Consider the following 25,549-nt stretch of genomic DNA (forward strand, 5'->3'; position numbering starts at 1 on the left):
ACCATCAGAGGTTTGGGAAGAATTCGTAACAACACTCGGTACCACATACGCCACAGAGCAAAAAACCCGAAAAGAGAATATCCCGTGTAATATATTCGGTAAGGTAACCACACCAGAGACAAAAAATCTAAAACGGCAAATAACCCAGATCCTTAGACAGCTTCGCAAACAATCAAACAATGAAACCCTGCAAAAAGAGCTGCGAACCCTAAAGACACAGTTAAAGAAGAAGAAATGGGAAAGGAAAAGGCAATTGAATGAGGCACTCTGGGTAAAAATCATATACGATTCAAAACAGAAGAACAGTGCTAGATTTTGGAAAACAATCCATAGCCTCCAAAGCGCAGGCTATACAGGTATTAACTCATATATATCAGAACCCGAATGGGCGCATCACTTACTGAACCACTTCAACGATAATAACCCAGAGGGGGATCCACTCAGTGGTGAAACCTGGAAAATCGAAATGAACTCAAGCGCCTATAAAATTGGATACCACACTGACGAAGAACATGAAGACTTTACCATGACAGAGCCCCTACGTATAACTGCTAATCCGGACGAGGCGGTAACAACAATCTTCAAAACAAATTTAAACCGAAAGGAAAAAACTCTTGCCGCAACGGCGGCCAGGATCAAATCACAAATTTCAAAAGGGAGATTAGAGGGTGCTCCCGGCCCCAACGGAATACCCCCAATTATGTACAAACAAGACGCCGATTTTTGGAGTGCCACCCTGGCGCCAGTTTTCCAGGAAATCAGGGAAACAGCAATAAGTCCATCATCCTGGAGAGGATCAACTATAAGCCCAATTTACAAACAGGGCGACAGGAGCAACCCAAGCAACTACCGACTTATTGCTTTAATCGACACTGAAGCAAAGTACTATGCGGGACTTATCTTGGAGGAATTAACATCTTGGGCCACCCACAAGCTCATCATTCCAATTAACCAAACCGGATTCTGTAGAGGCCAGGGTACAATAACCAACATCATGGCGCTAACCCTTCTGACAGACGCGGCAAAAACAGCCAAGAGCTCGCTATTTCTATGTTTTATAGACTACAGCGCTGCATTTGACCACGTTGACCGCAGCAAACTCTGGCAGAAGCTGGAAAAATGGGGGATTCCCGGGCCACTCTTACAACAGCTGATATTACTACACACCAATACTTGGGTCAAAATCAAGCTGGGCTCCGGTACGCACATCTCAAGGCAAATCAATACCACCAAAGGCTTAAAACAAGGATGCGTCCTAGCCCCGATGTTGTTTAATCTTTTTCTTGCAGACCTCCCAGGAGAATTGGAGAAAATAAACTCACACGCCCCGCGGCTGGGAGGCATCACGCTTTCAAATCTCTTATATGCAGACGACCTGGTCCTTATTAGTCGGTCCCCCGTTGGACTTCAGCATCTTCTGGACACCACCAACACATTTTCAATACACAACGCATTAAAGATTAACTTGAAAAAAACAAAAGTCATGTCAGTAAATTATAACAAAACAAAGAAACACGAATGGTTTCTCGACGGACAGAGGTTAGACCGTGTAGCCACTTATAAATACCTAGGCGTACTTCTAGACAGCAGAGGCTCATTCAAAAACCAACTAGAGGCCATTCGACGGAAGGGTACAATATTCCACCTTTCAATGAGGCCCTTGAAGAAAGTCCTCCCTGATCGGTCATTGGATCCCCTTTTACAGGTGATTAGAGCACGTTTACAGCCTATGCTGACATACGGCAGCGAACCAATGCAAGGGAAAGACGCCACGGTCTTGACAAAACCATCAGTCAAGCCTACAGGGCAATCTTCCATCTGCCTAACTACGTCTCCCCTGCCCAGATTCGACTCGAATTTGGACTCCAGAGACAAACGGTGGAGAGAAGAGGAGCCTACATAAAAAGCTGGCGAAAAATCAGAGGCGCCGAGCAAGGATCCTTAAACGCTCATCTTTGGACCGAACTCTCCACCCGAGAGAACTCTCCCGCTAGGAAGTATTTAAACGATTCCCTGGAGTCCCTGGGATTAATAAACCTCTGGGAGTCATCAACAGACATCAAAAGCTTTAAAAACGTGGTTACAAAAGTAACCAAAATGATATCATCAATTGACGATAAAGAAATTCTGGCCAAGAGGGCTCATGGATGGGCAGTGTTGAAAGACTATAATGCTCTGAAATCGCAGGCTTACCTGAAAACGGGCCTTACGCAGGTGACAAAAAACAAATTTTTAAACTTGCGTCTCGGCATCCTACCAATACTACCCCACTTGCCACCTTGGAAAAGGGGAACAGAAGTCCATCTCTGCCGACTTTGTAGAGCAGGGAAAGAGGACCTTATACATATAATCTGCATCTGTCCAATCTTGATGGACATAAGGCGCTCTTTACTTCGAACTTCATGGAATCAAAAGGGCATAAGAAGCTGCAGGCAGGCTGTGATGCTGTGCTTCAATCCAGTTGAAACTCAGCTAAACTGCCGACTGACAAAGTTCTTTGACATAGTGGCTAGAAGACTTCCGAACTAGCCACACGGCTCGCTTAATGAACAGTAAGCAACGGCACCTCAACCAAATAAAGTACAGCGGGTTACTCACCTGCCACGTTAAAGCTTCGACTGGCAAACCAAGTCACCTTGACTCTATAAACTTACAAATGGACAATACTAAATGAAACTCATGATTTTATTGAAAATAACTATTTTTTCTTTTATAATTGTATTACAAACGTATATAAGTCTTAATATGTACTCTTTTGAAGTTTTTATATTGTGAATTTTTATTAATTGTACAATAAACCTTACCTTACCTATTAATACAGTTTGTATGCCCATCAGTTGTTTCTTCATCTATTTATTCTTCAGTTGGATCCACCTCCGGATGCCTGTGAGAGTCTATAGATCTATAGTTATGGATACTGAGGCATGCTTTTTCTTAGCTAGGTCAGCCATTTTCTTTTTCTGAAAATGAGTTTTGAATCTGAACCTCTCATCTTTCTTCATTCTAACCTTAACATTGTATGCTAGTTCTTTAACTTGGTTGTCTGACGTTTTAGTCGTTATAGTGATACCCCTGTAACCTGCTCCTTTATGTCCTTCTACTATTCCCAGCGTCCTGTAAAGCTTAGGAAGAATGGCTATCAATGTGCTGATACCGATCTGGCGTTTTTCATTTGGTTCCACATCCCTCAAATTGTATCCACTCCTACCAAACTCCTGCTGTGTCGTATCTTATTATACAGTTAAATAAACCGTAACGTACAAACTTCATAGTAATACTTAACAACATTTCAAAGATTAAAAATTGTATACATATTTATAAAATCTGGCAATACGAAAAATGTCAATTCCAAAAGCAGCATTTCAAGTTGATGGCAATACATCCCAATTAGCCGATTAGTCCAAAAGGGGGAGTATATAGTATGAGAGACCATAACAAAATGTCACAATGTTTGTTACCGGGAGTTAACTTTCATTAACGTTAGTTTGTGCTTGTCTTCTCTTAGTGCTGAGCATTATGCAGTGCAGTTAAAATAATGTTAACAAACTTCCCAGCCCTTGCTAGAACTTGGGCTGAATTATTACTGAAGCACAAATCAGATGCTTCCCTGCAATGTCTCAGTAGTTTTTCCCGATAGACTGGGACCAGTAGACGTCGACGTTCGTTGGCAAGATGGGGGCAACAACATAGCAGATGTAACCAGGACTCATGTGGATAATTGCAGAGCCTACAAGTTAACTGACCATTCCTCCGAACCCACAGCGGGTTAAAATCATAACTTGGAAGGGCTAACAGCCTCATAAATAACTAATTAAACTCCTGCTGTGGAAGAAACACATGCAGGTTTTTGGTTCTGCTTTTTTTTTTCTGTGCTTTTCCTTTCACCGAACTCTCAGACTTGTTTTTAGGTCTTGCCTGAGACAGCACTTGCAGTCAATTGCAAGACTTTTTGTTTACTTTCAATAGGCTTTAAGCCCACCCATTGCCTACCATTGGTTGGCTTCATTGTCACTCATTTTCTTGCTTCTCTTTGGTAAACACATGACAGCTTCACTTCTTTGTCTGTTTGCCCCTGCCCTGGAGCACAGTCCAAGTACTACTTCCTTGTGGTGCTCAGTGTCCTTCCGCTGCTCACATGCTTTGGGGGTACTTCTTATTTCAGTTGCAGCACTTCATCAAAGTGCATGAGTTTGCAGGCCAACTCCCCCCCCTTCGGTCCTCCTCTGTATTGTTGCTTGCCCCCTTCCATCCTCCCATCGCTCTCCATGTTGACCGATAGGAGGTGTGACAAAGTCACGGAGTGGCCCTAGGGAGGCTAATCCCATTTTACATTAAAGTATCACATCATTTAGGTTTGTGGCAAGCAAGCTTGCACTTAATGTAATTTTTTCATTTTTAGGGTTAAACAGAAAGGGAACATTTATGATGACTGAGCCGCTGAGGCACCAGTGAAAGGCCTAAAGCTGCCCTCTGACAATTTCACAACCCCCAAGTCATTCATGCATCCCTGATTGTAACTGCCAAATTGCAGCATAACATGTGCGGACCACTGAGACAGATCTGCCTTTTTAATAAGCACACTGACTCCGCAAATGTGAAGTTGATCATTGAAAAATAACAAGCGAGACTACAAGTTCCACAATGCAACATGCTGTTAAAGCATAGTGCAAGCAGGTTGATGTATGTTATGGGTTGGGCTGGTAAGGCAAATGTAGTATGAGATAAACACTCCCTGGCATCACTGAAAAGGATAAAGATCAGGATCTTGTTTCTGGTAGCACAATGTGTTTAAGAGCAGTTGTACATATCTACCTCAATAGAACTAGTGTTTATATTTATTCTTCGATATAGCACAGCTGTCATCTATCACGTAGAAAACGCCCTGCTTAATCAAAAAGCAGTTCTGTCTCAAAGGTCCACATATGTTATGTCCTCATTTAGCATCAAAATTCAGGAGTACATAAATGTGTTGGAAGATGTGAAATCGTACCTATCGGTTAGTAGATGGAGAGACAGTGGGCTGCGTTAGGGCTGTCATGCATGCCATGGGCGGCACACAGTCACCATAAATGTTCCTCTTCTGTCTGACCCTAACAATAACAAACTTACATTATGTGAAAGTTTGGTTAGCACAAACCTCATGATGTGCTCATTTTATGTAAAATGGGATTTGTCTCAGTAGGGTCTACTGTGACCTTTTTCCAAACCCTTTTTGTGCAATATGAACAAGCATTGGCATAGCCAACAGGTCTCGCCTTTGGTACCTTATAAGTATTTAGTTATGCAGCACAATATCCTTGGTGCAACAACATCAACTGTTGCATGGCTAAACACTTATAAGGTACAAGGTTTAGCCATGCAACAGCTGATGTTGTTGCACCAAGGATATTGTGCTACAAAACTAAATACTTATAAGGTCCCAAAAGCGAGACCTATTGGCTATGCCAATGCTTGTTTAAAGTGGAACAATTGAGATTGTATAAAAGCGGGTGCCGTGAAACAAAGTGTGGCGCCCGTGCCTATAAATGTATTGCGTGTTTGCGAGCAAAGGAGCATGCTAGTAAATAAGTAATTGGCGCCCGGCGCTAGCGCCATGTTAGCAAGTAGGTAATTGTCTCCTTTAGTAAGTGGGAAGAGACGTCTGCGAGGAGTTCTTAAAGCATGTTGAGTTGCAATGGGGGGGCAGAGGCTCGGTCTTGCTGGGCTCCCTCCCACCCCACCCACCTCTTAAAACATGCAGTTTGATCAGTAGCAGCAAAAGTTGATCAGCAGCGCCGCTGCTGCTTTTTAAACGTGGACCAAGAGAGATTATATGAAAGCGGGTGTGGTGAAACAAAGCGCGGCGCCCGTGGCCATAAATGATATTGCCTGTCTGCGAGTAAAGCAGCATGCTGGTAAATAAAGTAATTTGCACCCGGAGCTGGCTCCATGTTAGTAAATAAGTAATTGTCGCTGGGCATTAGTGCACATAAAAGAAATTGTCTAGGCGGGCGCCATGTTATCACAAGCGTTGGCCGCTTTCGCAGCGATCGTGAGTGTGTGTAGCAGGAAGTGGGATAAGGGAGGGGGGTAGCATGGTGTGCACTTTTGCGGCCGCTTTGATGTTCTCAGTGGCCGCGGGGCTCACTGAGAACATCAAAGCAGCCGCGAAAGTGATCACGATGGACGACAAATGGTGCGCGCGCCCGGCGCACATGCACTGTAGGTGGAGGCCTCAAAGAAGCACTAGTTAGCACTTCCAAATGCCGCTTACTAAAACTCTCGCCAGAGCAGCGCTAAAGCGCTGGCTCAGGCGAGACCTAAAAAGGACGAGATGATTAAAAGGAGCAATGGACAACACAGAGCAGGATAGGATGGGTGAGATGACCTGCAAAAACATGAACTTTATTAAGTGCTGACACTACATAAAAAAAATGTACCTCCAAAAGTGTGTGATTAGTGGGAGGACACGGAGTGTCACAAGGAAGCATTACTGGGGTCATGCTACACGGAAGGGACAAGCACATTATGAGGAAGTGATGCCGGCACACGCTGACCAATGAGAAGCTAGGAAATGAGTGATGGTGAAATTTGTAATCAGCATCTTACACAATGTGCTTTGCAGCAGAAGCATATCTCAGCACTGCTCCAGTGCTTTTTAATGGGAAAGTCCTGGCACTCCTCAGCAGAAAACATTTACTCTGACACAAGAAGTACCTGCACTTTCTCTATTCCCATTCCAAGCACTGCACAGGTCTCCTAACCCCGTATTTTAAGCACAGTCTCTTTGTGACCAATTAAGTAAGCTAGAACAGATTTACTTTGCCCTTGTTGCCAAATTCTTTGTGGCAGATGTTTAAGAAATAAATGTGGAAGTTGATGTCCAAACTCCACTTTTCATTACTCCGCCCCTCGTGAGTCCACTTTCCGCTGCCACACCTTGACCCCCTATCTATGTGTTCCCAGAGTAATTTTTTTTCTAATTCCAGCAGTGACTATTACCTAATTTTGTATACTGAAATAACCAGCCTGTGAAGGATGAAAGTCAAATCTGCCTTCCCTCGATTCGAAGTCATGACCTCCAGAACACCACAGTTGTCAGCGACAGACGTTTAATTAATTGAGTATTGTTGCTAGCTCTTAATCAAGTAACAACTCATCATATTTCTAGTTGAAATGTGTTTCAAATTTCTACTGTATGCAGTTGCTGGGGAGTATCGTTTTTAGGTCGAGCATTCGAGACCTATTGTAATTTCTTATGTTGGGTTAAAGCCATCCCCCAGCTTTTGATTGGTTTGTTTATGTCCTTAAAAAATCCTTGCTTGCCAGTGGTCAGTCCTGCCTCTTTGTCCCTCTTTCCCCCTTCCGTTCCTCCCATGCAGCAGGGACTAATTACGGTCTCATTCAACTACAGTTCTTTATGTGTTCTCTGGGGAGACTACTTTTTTTCTTTGTTTGCTGCTCTGTTTGCCTGTGTGTAGTTTCTGCACCATAGCCGATTACAGTTAAATATAGTTTCCCTCCCTCCCACCTCCTCCTAATTACACAGTTGTAGTACATCTTTCGCCATGCCTCCTTCATTGGTTACAATTTTTAGGCTTTTAGCAATTTTCGATGTCGACCGCCATTCGGGCTTTTTTTAGTAGGATGTTAGTTGGTTTGGGGCTTTGTTTAAAGGAGGATTGGGCTTGTTTCGCAATGTAACTCCCATGGAGTTTTGCCTCAGAAACGAGCAGCCACATGCATGCCGCTTGTTATCTTTTGTTTAATTTAAATTAGCTTGTCTCGTTTTTTATTTGTTTCATTTAAATGAATAGACTTCAGCTGGGCAGTGGGAGAGTAAATGATTTGCTCAGATTCACAGAATGTTGACCCAAGGCAGAGACTCTAACACGGATCCCCATGCTCCCGAGCCGGCCATTCTGATTGCTGTGCCACCCTCTGGTTTGCTATATAGCACAAGCACTTTTTCAAATGCTAGTATTTTTTGTTTCTGTCAGCTCTGCGCCTGTTTCATTTCAATTAGGGTGTGAAATGCTTTTTTTTTTTTTTTAAACCTGCACTTTCATTGTGTGCGCGCAGCTTTCTTTATATGCGGCTCCCCGTATTTATCTTTTCTGCTCCCGATCTCATTTGCACACCTGAACAAGTCTGCAACACCTATTGTACTCCTTGAATATCACTGTGATCCAGTGACACCAGCCCACTGCTCCCCTGTCTACCGCCTACAGAACTACTAATGGCCAGTGTTCCCATTTAGCAAACATGAGACCGATCGCATTGCAAGCTCACCGCTGCGGCATGGACCCCGGCGCCAACCAAAGGCTGACTCAAGTGTCAATGAGGCCAGTCCTGGCCGAGTCACTGTGAGCCCTCAGTGCAGCAGTAGAGCATCTGCTCGCCACTTGCACTTAACCGCCGCGATATTCAGCCTGAAACTGCCAGGACCATCTAGTAAGTCTACTGGTGTGGCCCGCGCTTCTATGCTCCTCGCGTACTTGTTGGTTCTACCAGTGAAACTCGATCACCCCTGCGGCGAGCCGACGTATTTAATGTCTGTAATGCAACTCGTGCTCACGTAAAGTGCTCTGATACCTTCAGGTCCAGTTTGCGCTATATATAAAACTTCCAAGATGATGTTCCATATGCATTAAATAGGTGTAACGTAAATCACTATGTAAATAGATTTATTTGAGGTATTCCTTGGAAAAATTACGTCTGCATCTGTTAGGGCGCTATGCTATGGTATACATTCTTCCTACATTGATGGGCGTGGTTCCAAGTCACGACTGACATCTAGACAGTTTTGCCATTTTAGCCAGGAGGACTGCACTGGTAGGTTCAATCCCTTACTTCTACTGAGAAGAGTGAAACTACAAGTCCCACCATGCACAGAGTTAGATGTTCCTTGAAATCTATGACTGCTTGAGGATGTCTACCCAAGACATATGCAAAACGGCAACACTTAGGGAGCTTTGAACTTCTAGGACGTAAGCATTTCGATTCTAAGGCACAGCAGAGCGCAGGCAGGTGTTCGTCTAGTTGTGAGTTTCTAAGGTCAGGCACAAGTAGGTCGATGATAACCCAGTTCATCCGTTGCTAAACGACGACAAGCAAAGAACAAGTCTACCCCGTGGCCCAGGACGTTTTCTGCAATGCTGATGAGAGCCGAGGCAAGCTCAGGCATTCTGGCCGAACTCCTTTGACCCTTGGCACTAACTGACTGGAAGCACTCTTACCTGCTTCGAACGCCGATCCCTCTGATGCTTCAGTTGTGTAAGAAAGAAAAGGGTCTGGTCCATCACAACGCACATCCGGGAAGTTAAAAGGAGTGACCAGGCTTGCACAAGTGTGTTCTGGGAGTGCTGCGCTCGTGAGGACACAGGTGGACCAGGCAAGTGGGTAAGACTGACGCTTTTCAGGTATATATTTATGCTTTGTCTATCAGGGGACGCATGCGCAATATATATATAAAATGACTATGCGTTGTCCTGTCACTAGCGCTCTGAAGCGGCTGTGAGCTACAAATAGCACTGTACGAAGTTCAAAGAATGAAAACTGAATTCTTATATGATGCACTATGCTCAGAACGGACTCTGTATGTACCTTCGATCCAGGAACGGTTGTTCTTTTGTCAAAGTATGTGAACAGTTTAGATAAACCTGTTCAAAACCTGGAAACATCGTTCCCGATATCAGGCATCAGTATCAACAGTCAATTCAGACTTTAAAGTCGCACCATTTTCCTCTATACGCCTACCATCTCCGGCACACTAAAGTAATATAATAGCCACTTAAAGCGCTTTACAAAACTCCTCAACAAATAAGTAAAATTCAATTGTCCAAGGACATTGCCTCCAGCAAGGAGACAATCTGCTACATTTCTTCATCCTCAGGTGCATCCATATAAGTTTCACCAGGTATCATTTGCGCGATGGAGGCAAATCCCGTTTTCCTTCTTGGGCCCATTTCAGGTTTAAATTCTGTCTCCCTGTATTCATTTCAGTGAGGGCGATTCAACTGTGGAATCAGGTCTAGGCATTAGTATAGTCAGTGCTTGAGCTGCACAGAAAAGGACATGGTACAATTCCTAGGAAAGCTTCTGTTCTATGCGCGCTGACAGTGCCGAGGATAGGGAGGTGTTTTTCATAAGGGCGCACTGATGTTACTGCCTCCGAGCCCTGTCATCAGGGGTGGCAATGCCAAGGACAAAAGGTGAACAGTGCCCTCAGCCATGAGCACCATTTACTCCCTGCAGTTCCCACTGCGACAGGGGGCAATAAACGTTTAGTTTTATAAAAACAAATAATTGAAGCAGTGAAAGACTCTCCTCCGAATATATAAATGAACAAGCATTTGCAGTGCAATAGGTCTCGCATTTACGCGAGTTTGAGCTATTGGCATTGTAATGACAATGCCTTTTATTTTTGTTTTTGTTTTTAAAACCTAAATAAAAGGCTTTATCATTTACAATGCCAATAGCTTAACCTTGTGTAAATGCGAGACCCACTGCATTGCAAATGCTTGTTCAACATGTAGAAGGCTTTTTTGGGCACAGCACTGAATCTTGATTTTACCCTGCAACCGAATGTCACGCACAACCAGAGCTTTAAGTGGGCCGGGTCCTGCCATTGCTGAACACCGGCACTTAAAAAAACAGGTGCTGGGACGGGTCCATATCGGCCTCTCCATTGTTGCCTTAGGGTGAAAAAAAAAATCTGAACTCTGCAGTAGTATTTACTGCCTCTGATGTAACTTCAAAGATACTCGTTAATTATATAGTTCTTTCACAGTCTCATCATTTCACAACTGAAGCATTTTTAATGTTTTGTACAAGAAAGCCATGGTTATTGCTTATTTACAACCATTGACCAAGCCAATAGTTCTAGCTTGTGGTAGGTGGAACGTTACTTGTTGATGCAATGGCAGACGTAGTAAAACACAATTCGGGCGAGACGCTATGCCAAACACAGATTTTTAGCGTACCTGTTTTTAAGTAACGCCCCAGCCCCTCGGGAAGACCCCCCCCCCCCCAGATTGTTCATTCCACTTAAAGCCCTGCGCATCACACATCTTCCGAGGATGCCTTACCTCACGCACATTCCCTAAGAGCCAGTGGCTCGGAGGGCCCGGAAACTGTTCGAAGGCTTTGATCAGCTTCTTCCGCCTGAGATACAGCTGTAGCGCCTTGACAGATACAAAGACCAGGCAGACCACCACGGCCACCTGCAGGAGCTCCCCACCGTCCATGGTGGCCCAGGAGCTCGCCACCACCTTCCGCATCGCGGATGCCATGCTGCTGCAGGTACTTCTGAAAACTGAACCGTGCCCGCTCTGCCCGGCTTTATGGTCTACCCTCACGTGCGCATGCCAGTCCAATCATCCGCCCGGGAGGAGCCACTCCTCTGACAGCTGAACTTCAATCACAGCTGTGTGCGAAGGTAGGCGGGCATGACTTTTCCATGCACTTTAAATCAGTGCTTTAAATCGAAAAAGTGCCGGTTCTCACCAAATTTATTGGGATGGGTGTTAAAATGTCTTGTAGGGGCGTGGCTTCGAAGCAGGCATTTGACAAATTGCCATTTTCTTATTTATCCAAAGCGCTCAAGTCCATTGGCCAAGTTTGGCTCGTATGTGCAGGGCGTAATGGGTGTTGTGTTGCAGTCTTATACGGTGTGAACGTGACCAGCGGGCGATGAAGGTTTTTAGCTGCGAAGTAGAAGTTTTACGTGAAAGCATGCTTTTTATGGGTCATATTATCAAGAAACGGCTTTAAAATTATCGCCGCTTTAGCGGCAGAAAACTGCCGCTAAAGCGGCGATAATGGGCTTGATAATATGCCACAGAGAGAATTCCAATAGAAGCCCATGTTGACACCAGAACATGGGCTTCTATGGGAACTCTCTGCGGCATATTATCAAGCCCATTATTGCCGCTTTAGCGGCAGTTTCCTGCCGCTAAGGCGGCGATAATTTTAAAGCCGTGCTTGATAATATGCCCCTTTGTTTTTATGGCACAGGGAGACAGAGGGGCATATTAGCAAGGGCTGGCGATATAATTATCGCCGCTTTAGCGTCCGTTTTTGGGCGAAAGGCGGCGATAATTATATCGCAATATCATCAAGGACACGCTAGCGCGTGTTTCCTTGCTGTAGAGCCCGTTTTTTCACAGCCTCGCCTCGCATCGCTAATAAGATGCAAAAGAGGCGTGGCTGTGAAAACAACACATGTTAATATCGTGAAGGCAGCTTCGCGATATTAACAATGAGGTGCAGCGATAAAAAAAATCGCGCTAACTCAGCCTTAACTCAGGAATTTAACACCTGTTAAATTCCTGACTAAGGCATACTTTAATGGGATATGGATTATGCTGATAGGACCACAGGGTCATATCAGCAATGTTATCGCTGTTTTCAATGGAACATCGCTGGAAAACCAGCGATGTTCCATTGAAAACACCGCTTTCGCTGAAATATTATCGCCATAGCGCTATGCGTTGTAAATATAGCGTTATCATGGCGATAATATTCAGCGATAGCTGGTGATAATTTTTCTATCGCTATGAACGGCAAGCGATAATTATCGCTGGCCGTTGATAATATGCCCCTAAGTGACCTGCCCATAATCACAGGATGTTGAGCAAACTTTGGGATTTCACCTACCCTTGCCAAATCTCACTGTGCCATAAAAAAACTAAAGTATGCTTTCATGTAGAACTTGCACTTCTCATTTAAAGCACTTTGAAGCCCTCGTGCCAAGTGTGCGCTATATATAACTGCAAAAAAGTACCAATTTACGCTCTGTACACAAGAAGCGAACTTGGTCGTAAGGCATTGGGCGCTTTGAGCTCTGACAATCAGTGGCGAGCGCATTCCAGAGCTGCAGCCTAACACTCCAGCTGGGAGTGCACCAGTTCCAGTGACGGGAGCTCTGGCCGTCAGGCCAAATGTTCTTTTTCCTGTCAGTTAGAGTGTAAGGCTGCACTCCTAGCAACCTAGCGCTGGAATACACTCAGTGTCATCTAGGCTCCTTGTGAAAGTGTCCTATTTAGCAGCACCTGCGCTGCATGTAACCAAATACCTGACGTCAGCTTGCCTCTTGGAGCACCGGTACTCTCTTGATACAAGAAGTAACTGTACTCAAGGGGAGAACACTTAGAAGTGCTGCTACTCAGTACTGGTGAGTACCGGCCCATTTAAAGCACCGCTGTTTATCCTTATTTACTGTAACCCTCTTGGCTGTGGTACTCCATGCGAAACAATTTGCTATCATATTTGCCCTTGTTGCCAATTTTTTGGGCGAAGAATTGAAAACAAATGGAATTTTCAAGTTGAATTTCCGACTCACCTCCTTGACTTCATCCCCTTTCAACTGCCAGCCTTTCAACCCTTGCTTATGGGTTCCTGAGCAGCGTTTCAGGTCTTGCATGTGGCTTGTGTTGCGTCCTCCCCAGCCTGGTAGCCTGCAAATGACTACGTCACACACGTAGCTCTGTAGTGCACATTTTTATTCTTCGGAGTGCAACCTTTGACAAACTGTATGCATTTCATCCTCAACTCTATTAACCACACCCAGGGTTACATCATTTCTACGGAGTCCATTGAGGACCAAAAGTGTTACGTTATACATATGTACAAGACACCACATCTTACAAAGATCTATTGCTAACAAAAAAAATCTTAAAAGGAGCTTACTGCCTGCCCATTACCTCCTTGTTAGTCTTCCTCGCCACACCAGACCCCTCCAAAGCAAAAAGTCAGCCTCCCAGTCCTCCCATCCCTTCCCAATATGGCCAACCCAATTCCACCTGACCTCTATAAGAGGCGAGCCGGCCCAACCCATCAGCCTGTTTTTTTAGTTCTGCGCACGTCTCTCCAGATGTGTCAGGTAAGTGGTGCTCTAGCGGACCCTTGGATCTTGGGCTCTTTTTCCCCCCTTTTTCCCCAGTGTGTTCTGGCCGGTTAGGCTCTGCTCCAGCGGGCCATGGGTTTCCAGGGGGGGGGAGGGGTGGCCGGGGTACGGATTGGGATTGTGGCTGGTGCTCTGCCGTGCCTACGCTCATTGGGCTCCCTGTACGGCCAGTCCTTTTGTGGGCTCCTTTTGCTCTGTGGCCAGTTTATACGCCACCCGCCTGCCTTTCGTGGCACTGCGGCGGGCGGTAGCTGTGTTTGGGTGTTTCTCTGCCCCTACGTTTCTGCCTGCTCTTTGCTCGCGCCGTCCGCCTGCCCTTCGAGGCCTTGCGGCGGGGGCGGCAGTACTGCGCGGCTGTTCACCCCTGTAGGTCCATCAAGGATGCACAGCAGGACTAGTCACTATCTGTGTGTTGTGTTCCAGTATGCCTTTGCTTAAGCGATTGATATCGCCTGATTATTCCCTGTTCACGGGTCTTCTCGGTCTTGGCTGTGAACTTCCTTTAACTGGGTGCACCGCATTAGTCGCACGCCGCCTGCCCTGCCCCTAGACGCTGCATTGCAGCGGTCTGCTGCAAGTCTACACCGTGTTGGGTTTCCCGCGTCCCCGCTGGGGAGGGCACTTGTTTCCTTTTTCAAGCCGCCTGCCCTTGAGGCGCTGCGGCGGGCGGCGGCTGTGATGCTCGGAGTACCCCGCACATTGCGGTGAGCAGCGGCGGTGCTGCGTGGCTCTTACCGTGTCATCGCAGCGTGGCTCCTGTGTCGGGCTCCTCCTCCCGGGGCAGGGTCGGGTGCTAATTTCCACACTGCTGCACAGGTGTTGCGGTCAGTTTCAACGGCTGGCCCACCTTTTCCTGATGGGCCGACGTAGCTCAGCAAGGGCATGTCAATGGCGTGACTTCATGGGTTAGCTCTAACGCACAAACGGCCATTTGCTGTTTTTCTTCCCATTTGTTTCCCGGCCTCAGTTGGTTGGGGCTGGGCTGTTGGCATTCGGGTGTTCCTCGCTAGGACGGCCTCCGTGGGGCAGGGCCTGACTCCCCCGGCTTCGCTCAGGGCTGTATTCCTCAGGTGCGACGGTTCCGGTGTTCTAACTAGATGATCTAACACCTGCAGCGGCTTCTTCCGGTTTTTGCCCGGGTTCCGCTCTATGGGATCCATCTGTGGGCCGGTGTTGTTTCCGTCTGGGGGGTTTGGCAGTGGGTGAACGGGCTGCGCCCTCCTCCATGGTGGATCTCACATCTTGCACACCCATGGTTTGTTGGGGTGTCTTGTGGCCACGCTCTTCATTCTCCCCGCGCTGCAATCCAGGCTGCCTCATTTGCGGCTGCTGTAGTGGTGTGCGGACGCTCCACGATTGCGTTGTTTTGGGGTCGTGGTGGCCCTGTGCTGGACGGCGGGTGCACCTCCGCTGGGTGGGTGTTCTTTGCTTGTTTATTTCTGTGTTCTTTTACATCTCTGCCACTTGTTGCTGCGCTGGGTCTCTGTTGCCTTCCCGGCTGTTTCGTGTTTTTTCCGGGAAGAGGCCAGCATTGGGCTGGGCCGGTCGACCTTGACACTGGGAGCCTGGGTTCCTGTCTCGGCACTAACGCTCAACATCCTGTGACTCTGCGCACTTTATTTATTCTCCCCGTGCGGTGGGTCATTTTTCTCTTGTGTTTGTTGGGCGGTTTGCCTGGGTATGGTGGCTTCGTGTTCTCTGGGGTTTTCTGCCTCTACTTTCCGCTGTGGTGGCCTATGTTCATACTCCTGGTCGTGGGTTCTTCCCTGGGCGCCACTAGGTTTCTTTGTTCTGTGGTTGTTACTTGGGGACCATTGGGTAGCGGTGGCCACTGTTCTTCAGTGCCAGGATGCCCGTCAGGGTGTCTGTGCTCGTCAGGTTCCCTGGTTTTGTGCCCTATTACGTGCACTGCTTCACGTGGTGTTGGGTCCTTCCAGACTGGTGCTCGCTTCGGTGGCACATATTCTAAATTGGTTCACTTCAGTGATGGGTGGCATGGCCCCTGCGCTTCGCTGATACGCACATTCGTGATGTGTTCCTTGTTTGTTTATCATTTCTTCTGAGTTCCATGGGTGGTGCTCCGCTCCTCTTGTTGGGCTGTATGTTTTACTGTTTATGTGCTGGTAAATCGCGCATTCTTGGTCCTTTGGCCCAGTGGGGTGGATGTTTCACCTTCCCTGGCTTCACTTCCAGATTTTGGTCCTGCGGCCCTTCTGTCCTGTATTCTCCTGTCCCTGCCTGCTCTCCACTGTTGTGCGGGGTCTGTCCTGGTCGGTCCTGGTTGATGTGGCCTTCGAGGGTCCAGGGGTTGTGGGCGGCTGCATGTCGTGTTGGGGCTGACCTGTTTGCTCCTGTTCTTCCTTCGGGCTGCTTCTGTGGTCTCCGGGTGGACTTTGGCTTCTGCTCCTGTTCCTGGAGTCTGGTTTTTCTTGCCTTGGGCCGCGGCGGTGGCGTCCCCTCCTCCTCCTGCTCCATGGCTCGGCAGACGTCCCTTGCGCCCTCCTCCTGGTCGTTTTTCTCATCACTTCCTGGGGGTTGGGGTTCTGTTGCCCCTGATGGGTCGCTCCAGTTGTCGGTTGTTGGGCTCCCGGGCCAGTCCCACGTGCTGTGGGTCTGTGGTTGAGCTCCTCCCTTGGGTGGCTGTCCCCCTTCGTCTCGGTTTGTGTGGCCCCCTGACTGTTCATGTCTGGTTTCTCTGCCCTGGTATGATCCTTCCTTAGGGTGGGTTTTGGGCTCCTTGTGCCTGGGTGACTGGCGGTGCTTGCCCGATCTTTCCGTTGGGGGTCCTCCTCGTCTGGTTGGTCCCGGTGCTCTTTGGGGTTTCCCGACTTTGCCTGTTCCAGTGGGTGTCCCCTCTCTACCGGTACGTACGGTGGTCTTTGTGTTCTGGTCTCCACTTCCCGCGTGTTGGTGGCTGTTTCGGCCTGTGGTACGTGCATGGGTTCCCGGTCCATGCTGGGTCGGTTGGTACGCTTTTTTGGCAGTTTTCTCGTCTGCCTTCTGTTGACCGGTTGTTGGCTTGTTTGGGGTTTGCCCCTGCCCCGCCGGGGCTTCTTGTTGCTCTCCTGGGGGATTTGGTCGCTGCCTCGTTCTCCAAGAGTGTTTGCCCCTTTGGTTTTTTGGCAGGGTGGTGCTGTCCTTGCCTCAGTCACTTTCTTCCGTCCCGGTGCTGTTTTTTTTCTGCCTTCTTTTCCGGGCTTTGCGCTTCCTCTGCTCCCTTTACTTTCGTGGATTCTGGGCTTGTATGTCTGGCCGGGACTTTTGTCCTGTTGGTGGGGCTCGCCTGGGTGCTTCTCGATTCATTTCTGCTCCTGCGGATGGTGGCCCTGGGTGCTTTGGCTCAGGGTTCCGTGTTGTGCCTCTGTGGGCGCTGGCGCACTCGGTTCATTGGGGGTGCTGGTTCTCCCAGTTCTCTTCCCCGGTCGGGGCCGGCGCTCCCTGTGCGGTTTGGCGTCCAAGAGCCTGCCGGCTCAGGGTTGCTCCCTGGGGGTGATGCCCTTTCACAGGCTCGTTTCACCCGGCTCTTCTGTCTTTCTCGCCTTTGGTGTGTTGCTGCCTGTGGCCTTTCCTCTGTGGTCACTCCGGTTCCTTTCGGATCTCCGTTATTCGTCTGGGCCGGTCCTGGTTGCTCACCTCGGTGACTCCTTTGTTGCATGTGGAACGGTGCAGGAGCGGTTTGCTTGTCCCTTGCGCTGAGCTGTCTCGCTCGTTTGTTCTGCTTTCCCCTTACTTCCAGGTTCGTTATGCTTCCTTGTGCATGAGGTCCCCTGGTGGGTGTTTGCCTTCCTGTTTGGGGCTTGGCCTTGGTCCTGGTTCTTTTTCCGCTCTTCGGCCTCTGTGGGCGGCCTTGTGGGCTTTCTGCTTTTCGCTGTTGGTTGACCTTGGTGGACGGGTCGCTTCGTTGTAGTTTCCTGCGGTCTGTTTTGCCTTGCACCTGACTGGGCTCTGTCGTTGCTGTCGCACTCCCCTCCCGGGGATCCTCTGGACGAATCTGGTCCGTGTCCCGCCTGTCTCTCCTTGCTGGTGGGGTTTGGGTGACCTTCATTTTTGCAGGTGGGGTGCTGGTTTCCTTTCTGCACCTCTGTCCTTTCTGGCGGCTCCTGCCGGTCTGGGTTGGTTCCTTCTGGTTTCTCTGCTTCGGCCCTCAATTGCCACCTGGCCTGGTGGGTTTTGTTTTCTTCTCCCCTCCGGTCATTGGTTTGGGGGTGGTTCGACTCCTGTTGGTTGGTTGTCCCGGTGGGTGGTCCACCGTGCGGTGTAGATGGGCTTTGGTCAGGCTGTCTCTTGCTGCTGTGGCTTTTTTTTGTTGGGTCACTGTGGTGGGGTTGTCCTCTGTTTCTTCGGTTACTCTGTTAGGGTTTTTGCTCCCCTCTCGCTTTTGGCTGTCCATTGGGCGGTCTTGGTGTGTTTGGACCGGCTGTCTGCTGTCTGTTCTGGAGCCTGTTTGCTGTTGCTTTTGGCTCTGTGCGGTCCGGTGCCGTGCCTTTTTCTATCCTTCTTCAGGCTTGGTTGGGTGGATTTTCTGACGGCGCTTCGTGTCTTGAGGGTCAATGTTTTCGGCCCTCCCGTTGTCTTTCTATCCCGGACTGGTACTTCCTGCTATTGGTTGCCTCTCTTGGGTGGTTCTCCACTCGTCTGGTCTGTTGGGTTTGCCCTCTTCCGTGGGTGTTCCATTCTGGTCCTTTGGTTTCTTGTGAGTTTCCATGAAGCCGCTTGGCTTTGGTATGTGCTCACTTTGTTAGTCATGTGGCGAGGAAGACTAACGAGGAGGTAATGCCCCAGTTACTTACCGGTAATCTTCATTACTCCGAGTATAGTCTTTCTCGCCACATGAGTTCCCATTCCTCCCTCCCTGTCTGGCTCTCGGCTTCATGTTGTGCTTGGTAGTTTCAGTCTGATGGGTTGGGCCAGCCCGCCTCTTATAGAGGTAAGGTGGTAATGGGTCGGCCATATTGGGAAGGGATGGGAGGCATGGGAGGCTGACATTTTGTTTTGGAGAGTTCTTGTGTGGAGCTGAAGCTCACTTTGTTAGTCATGTGGCGAGGAAGACTATACTCGGAGTAATGAAGATTACCGGTAAGTAACCGGGGCATTACTTACAATTTGTTGGCTTTGCTGTCACTCTCATTCCCTAGCTCAGGGCCGGCTTTAACGGCCATGTGACTAGTGCTCTCGCACTGCCCACTGATAGGGGGGAGCACTGACCTCAGGAAGGCGCTGTGTTTAGCAAAAACTTACCATTTAAAAGCACCTGCTGCAGGGTTCCTTGTGTGTCCAGTTTTCAGGCAGCAATAAAAATGTCAAGTCAAGATATCTCTGCAGGAGACAGAGGTCGGAGTTCTATTTACTGGCAGTTTTGACTTGCCATAAAGTAGCGCAGAGGGTTAATAGGCCTGCTGCAAAGTACAGATCTTTATTTTATGTGGATAGCCAAGTGAATTAGTAAAGCCAGCCTCTACCAGTGCTTTAAAACAAATGAAATGGGAAACAGCATTTTCAACGCTGTTTCCACAACGCAAAGCGATTACAACTCGGTTGTTACCACGACCGCGTTGTTAGTAAGCAATATCTTTACATCGCAAGTCATTACAACAACTTGCTGTAGGGGGCGCAAAGGTATTGGATATAAAATCCAACACCTTCCCTGCTGTTGCACAAACTGGAGTAGTAATAGAAAATACTACTATTCCTAAGTCCAGCTCGCCCCTTACAGCAAGTCGTTGTAATGACGTGCGATGCAAAGGTATTGCATACTAACAACGCGGTCGTTATAACGACCGTGTTGTAATGGCATGTGATAAAATAGAATGCGTTGTAACATTTTATATTCAAATGAAATGTATGTGAGAGAGGGGCTAGGGCTGAGATGAGGGGCATTTTTGCTGGGTGGTAGTAAGGGAATCCAAGGAGGAGGTCAGGGTGGAGTGTCAAAAAAAGGCTGTGGCACCAGGCACCACCAGCGCTAAAGCCGGCCCTGTCCTCGCTTTACATTGGTCAGCGCATGCATGTTCCTGTCTATTTGTGTTCATGTTTTCTCGGAATCATGGACCAAACACCTCCATCTTTTGGAGTGTCCTTCCACTGCTTTCATTTCTGAAGCTACTTTTTTTCTTTGTTTAGAAGCAATCTCTGCCAATCAAGGCAGGACTGGCCGTATTGGGCATCAGTTGTTTCCCCGGGAGGCTGGATGGGTGGGAGGCTGGTTTTGTTACTGGGGACGGTTTTGCAGCATCGCTGCAATATCGACGCATAGCAACAAAATCAGCTGGCCTGCCCAACATAATGACTTGCTGCAGAGTTCCTTGTATACCCAGCAGTATTCAGTCAACAATAAAAGTGTCACGATTGATAGCGCCGGTATTTTATCTTCCTGATTTAGAGAGATCAGATTTTTGTCTATGGTGGTTTTGACTCATCTAATGTAGTGCAGTGGGTTAATATGCATGCTGCAAAGAACGTGTGCCATACAGATCACAGAACTGTATTTTTACACTTTAAAAGAGAAATTAATTGAATTCATGAAAAAGTACTACAATGATTTAATGATTTGATTTGATTTATATGTTTATATAGCTCATTGAATCACCCTCAGGAGGGTATCTCAGCGCTCTGCATTTGCAGTGAAGCATTGATCGGGGTTTCAGGCTAGAAACAGGGCAGTGTCAGGATTTTCCTGAACTTCCAGTGGTCAGGACATTGTATTAAGGCGAGAGGGAGTTGATTCCAGATGAGAGGAGCCTGGTAAGAGAAGCATTTTCCTCCCGTTCTTGCTGTTTTTTATCTTGGGGATTTTTAGGAGCGATTTGGAGCTGGAGCACAGAATCCGGTGTGGGGTGTATTGATGGAGTCTCTCCGCCAGGTAGGAGGGGCCATTTCCCCAAATCACTTTGTGTGTGAGGCACCGTATCTTGAATTTCACACGTTGTCGAATGGCCAGCCAGTGTAGTTGGTGAAGGAGAGGGAGAGAGGCTGATCTGTAGGGCGCATTTAGGACCAGGCGGGCGGCGGTGTTCTGTATCACCTGCAAGCGGTCCAATGAGGACTCATTGGCTGCGATCAGTAGGGCATTACAGTAATCTATCTTACTTAGTACCAGGGTCTGGGTCAGGGTCTTTCTAGTGGAGTCGGGGAGATAGGGGAAGGCTTTCCTTAGAAGGCCCAGGATGTGGAAGCATGAGCCCACTGTGTGTGAGACGTGTTTCTTCATAGAGAGGGTCTGTTTGAGGTGAACTCCGAGGTTCTTGACAGTGGTTGCCGGGGTAGTGGGGTGCCCAGCTCCGGGGGCCACCATTGAGGAGTCCACAGGAGAGGGGCATCTCTGAAGAGCAAAACTTCAGTCTTTCCGGCATTCAGCTGGAGGAAATTGCTTTCCATCCAGCGAGATATAGCCAGCATGCCGGGGGAGATTGTGGATTGAGCTGTCTGAGAGGTTTTGTTAAAGGAGAAAGTAAGCTGTGTATCGTCCGTGTAGGATATTGGGACAAATCCATAGTGTTTTAGTAAGGTGGCCAGGGGAGCTATGTAGATGTTAAACATAGTCGGGTTTAAGCATGAACCCTGTGGCACCCCCTTGGTGAGGTCTTGAGGTTTAGACCGGAAAGGGCCGAGGTTGATAGTCTGGGAGCACTTGGAGAGGAAGCTAGTCATCCATTTCAGGGCCGTCCCCCCGATTCCTGCCTCCCTAATTCTCGTGAGCAAAGTCTGGTGGTCGACCGTATTGAACGCAGCAGAGAGTTCTAATAGCACAAGAAGGGTATACTGGTTCTGGTCTACAATCATAGAAATAGATGTGAATATGGCAGTGGAAAAAAGAAAAAGAACGAGATCAGTAAAAAGGAGTGTTAGGAAAGAGAAGAGGGGTCCTTATGTACAAATTAAATAAAATGATATGAATGTCTGATTGTAAATGACAAAAAACGCATTAAGACATATGTCAAATAGTAAATAATATACAAGAAAAACAATTCAAGCGAAAATCGAAGTCAGGGAGGTATAAGTACTTCTTGAGTTGCAGGTAAAAGTGCAAAAGATCTTCTGGCCTAAACATCTAAAACTGGGTAATGGGTGTCCAAAGTTCTTGCCACTTTAAAACAAGCGACATAGGTTGCATATAAGCAGTATCTAATCTATGATTATAACAGACTGAGTACCACCATGCTTTAGACGACAATTGCTTAGAGTCCTTCCAATGCTTAGTCATTTTTAGGTCGAGCAAGACAGCACAGCTGTCTCTTCAAGACCTGCTGTAATCTGTCTGTGGACATCAAGTCCATCCCCATTCTTGCCATTGTTTTTCATTTGTCTAAATCAGTGTCCTTCAAAAATCCTTGCTTGCTAGTGGTCAGTCCTGCCTCTGTGTCCCTCCTTTCTCTCTTCTGGTCCTCCCACAGAGCAGGAACTTAGCACTGTCTCATTCCACTATGGTTCTTTATCTGTTCTTTAGGGGACTCTTTTTTTTCTTGGTTTCCTGCCTTGTTGCTGTTTGCCTATGTTTAGCTTCAGCGCCCTATCTGCTTACATTCAAATATAGCATTCTTCCTCGCACTTCCTCTTAATGCCACAGTTGTGTTGATGCTGCCTTTTATTTTTTCTGCTGCCTCCCCCACTGAGGCTCCTGCTCCCTTGCTTTAATTTTTTTATTAGTCAGTCAGTCAAAGGCTTTATTTCGATAAAATTTATCATAAAAGCATTACAATTAAAAAAGAATTTGATTACAATTTCCCCTAAAAACATACTTTTTCAGTAAAAAATTATACATCATAAATATTTAAGAAACAGATTAAACATTTCCTTTTAGCCTTTTGCTTCTAATGGACCAAGCCCATGATAAAAATTTTGAGAGAACGCAGGCATACAAGGGGCGAGAATCAGACATTAAAATACGTAACGCTTCAGTGTGGTGCCTGGTTCCCAGCGAGCGACACAATTGCTTTAGCCATCTACTTCTTGGGTGAGCATACTCCTTGCATTCAAACAAAAAGTGTGCCACAGACTCTTCTCTAAGTGTGCAAAAAGGACAAAATTCTGAAGTCTGTGCTTGAGTTTTCCACCGAGAAGTAAAAGCACGAAGTGGAAGAGACCCGGTTCTGAATTTAAAATAGAGGGTCCTGTCAAAAGGTCTTTCAATAATATCCAAATATGGTTCCCGGAGTGGCAGGTCCTTGCATTTCAAGAAGTCCTACGTAAGACTGCCCAAGGCACAGTTGGAATTCCGTTGGGTCGCGATCCAATTCCAGTATAAGTTCTTGAGTGTTGCTTTAGGAGGGGAAGACCTATTTTCTCAGGCTTCGCTTAGACCCAGATTACATAGGAGGGCTTTCATATCACTCAGCCATTTTATCTTGTACCACCCGGGAAGTGACATTACTTCGGAGAGACCCTTGGCATATTTTGCTAGCTCCGGCACTCTCCACAACCTAGCCCATAAAAGAAGGGGGCGAAGCTTTGCTAGGTCACTAATGGGGCGACAGCCTAAGTCCAGCAATAGTGGGATCATTGGAGTGCCTTGGGGGAGTGACATGATCGCTCTATAGAACTTCCTCTCAGATCTTGTTAGTTCACTTGTGTTGTATGAGCCCCACAGTTCGGCCTCATAAAGAGCAGAACTGACTCCCCTGGCAGCATAAATTTCAATAACAGGGGCAATAGGTCTAAATGCACAGGAACGCTGCTCCTTCAAAAGGGCCCCTGTTACCCTCTTGTGGGCTAACAGCATTTTGCTTAGATGGGGAGCCCACTGCATGTTATGTGACAAACGGATGCCTAAATAGTCGAATGCGTCCACCCTCCCCAGGGGTGCGGCATTCAACTTTAGGGAGCAAACAGATTTTTTTGGGGGGTTCATCACAAGGTACTTGGTTTTCTCTGTGTTAATTATCAGGCCCCTTTCTGCACAAAAATGCTGGAAGTTGTTGAGTAGTTTTTGGAGGCCCATCGGGGATTTGGACAATAAGAGCGTATCATCCGCAAAGAGGAGGTTGGGAATACGCTCCCCCGCCAGGGATGGTTCATCTGAAGGATCTTTCAGCAGATGCTTAACCACACCGTTGACATATAATGAAAAAAGGGTGGGAGCTAGAACACATCCCTGGCGGACCCCTCTTTCAACCGGGATTCTACTAGTCTTCTCGCCATCTGTACCCCATCTAATCTGAGCAAAGGTGTTTTCGTGGAGCCTCACAATTAGCAGCAAAATGTAATGGGGTAACCCCATATCAGCAAGAACTCTCCAAAGGGTATCCCTGGGAACAAGGTCAAAGGCAGTCTTTAGATCAATAAACGCAAGGTAAAGACTGCCTTTGCCTATGATCACCACCTTCCAGTATACTAGCAATAGTCTGAAGACTTGCTCTATTGTGCCAGTGCCTGCTCTGAAACCTGCCTGGTAGTCGGAAAGGATGATGTTATCGCTAATCCATTGTGATATTCTGACCAACAGCACCTTACTGACCACCTTTTGGGTTATATCCAGCAGGCTTATAGGTCTGTAGTTTTTTTATTAGACTTTTTGCCACTTTTCTATCTTTACCGTCAGTTGGGCTTTTTCAGTAGGATATTTGCTTGGTTTGGGCTTTCCTTTAAGGGGGATTGTTTTATAGATATAGCCTGCTAAGGGTTTGCACCCGGCCCCCTCTCTTTCCTGACTTTTGATTGGTTCCTGTGCAGGCCACTTACTTTTCCTCCAGTTCTTTTGGCTGTAGCATATTTTCTTGCATTGACCAATGCTTGTTGACAGATGTGGTGACTCTAGCAGCTTCAAAGTTCTTTAAATTGTATTGTATTGTACGCTAGAGCATGGCCCAGAATCCCAGGGAAGAATGCCCGGGGACCGAGGGAGTGTTTTTATCAGGTGTATGTGTGTCGCCGCTCATGCAGTAAGTGTTTGCGCTATCTTCCCTGGCACGTCTGACTCTGGCCTCTTCCTGTTTGCGCTTCTCTGAGGAGATAGCTCCTTCGTGGCGTCACAGGCTGCACAATGAGAATGCTAGCCATTACTGAGGGCCAAGCCGGGTGAGGTCAAAAGGTTACAGACTCCCTGCAGAAGCACAGCCCCCTTGGCTGACGCTGAAAATGCTTTGTGCTACCTGTCGGAGCTGCAGGGCTGACACGGCTTCAAAGAGGAATACCTCGTATTATGTTAATACCCATGTCTGTCCCAACCATTTTCATGAAAATGTTTTTAAGTACTGCAAAGGAGCACGTGCAGGCTGAGAGCATTAAATGGGCTACAGGGAGCGAGGGCAGGCCGGGTTAAAGACATTGGGGCGGGTAATGAACCTACTTTCATAGAGTGGCTTTCATTCCAAGAGTAATACCCGCAGCACTCCTTTCATGATCAGCGCTGTGCTCACTTTCTATCACCATTTGTGATGAAAGACTTCTATAGCAAGTCGGTAGCCACTATTACCCTGGTAGTGTTTTAAGTGCTCAATAGCGCACACTGGCCTCGCGTTTATACTTCTCGGAAATCAAGTTGTGTGCCTTCTGACCTGGATCATCACTTGCTTCATTTGGGCACCCGACCCACCCCCACACTCAGTGGCGTAACACAAACTGCTAGGGCCTCCTGCAGAATGTGACCAGGGACCCCTGAGTCTTCCACATTCATGGGCCCTGGGTTGAATGGGACCCCTCTTGAATGGATGCCACCACCTGCATTGC

General features: G+C 47.5%; 1 protein-coding gene and 1 non-coding gene across 2 annotated transcripts in view; one reads left to right on the forward strand and one right to left on the reverse strand.

The window, feature by feature from the left end:
• Positions 1–11,307, reverse strand: part of LOC146835039 (cytochrome P450 4B1-like) — a 393,192-nt gene extending 381,885 nt beyond the window's left edge. Inside the window, exon 1 of the mRNA XM_085602700.1 lies at positions 11,070–11,307. Within this exon, the coding sequence (XP_085458826.1) occupies positions 11,070–11,273 (204 nt within the window). The 5' untranslated portion in view covers positions 11,274–11,307. The remainder of the gene's footprint in view (positions 1–11,069) is intronic.
• Positions 11,308–15,829: 4,522 nt separating this feature from the next.
• LOC146835041 (U6 spliceosomal RNA) lies at positions 15,830–15,935 on the forward strand. Its single transcript, XR_014960896.1, has one exon. It is a non-coding gene; the product is annotated as a U6 spliceosomal RNA (small nuclear RNA).
• Positions 15,936–25,549: the final 9,614 nt, after the last annotated feature.

The sequence above is a fragment of the Triturus cristatus genome, chromosome 4_2, assembly GCF_964204655.1.
Source record: "Triturus cristatus chromosome 4_2, aTriCri1.1, whole genome shotgun sequence".
In the NCBI taxonomy this organism is placed as follows: domain Eukaryota; kingdom Metazoa; phylum Chordata; class Amphibia; order Caudata; family Salamandridae; genus Triturus; species Triturus cristatus.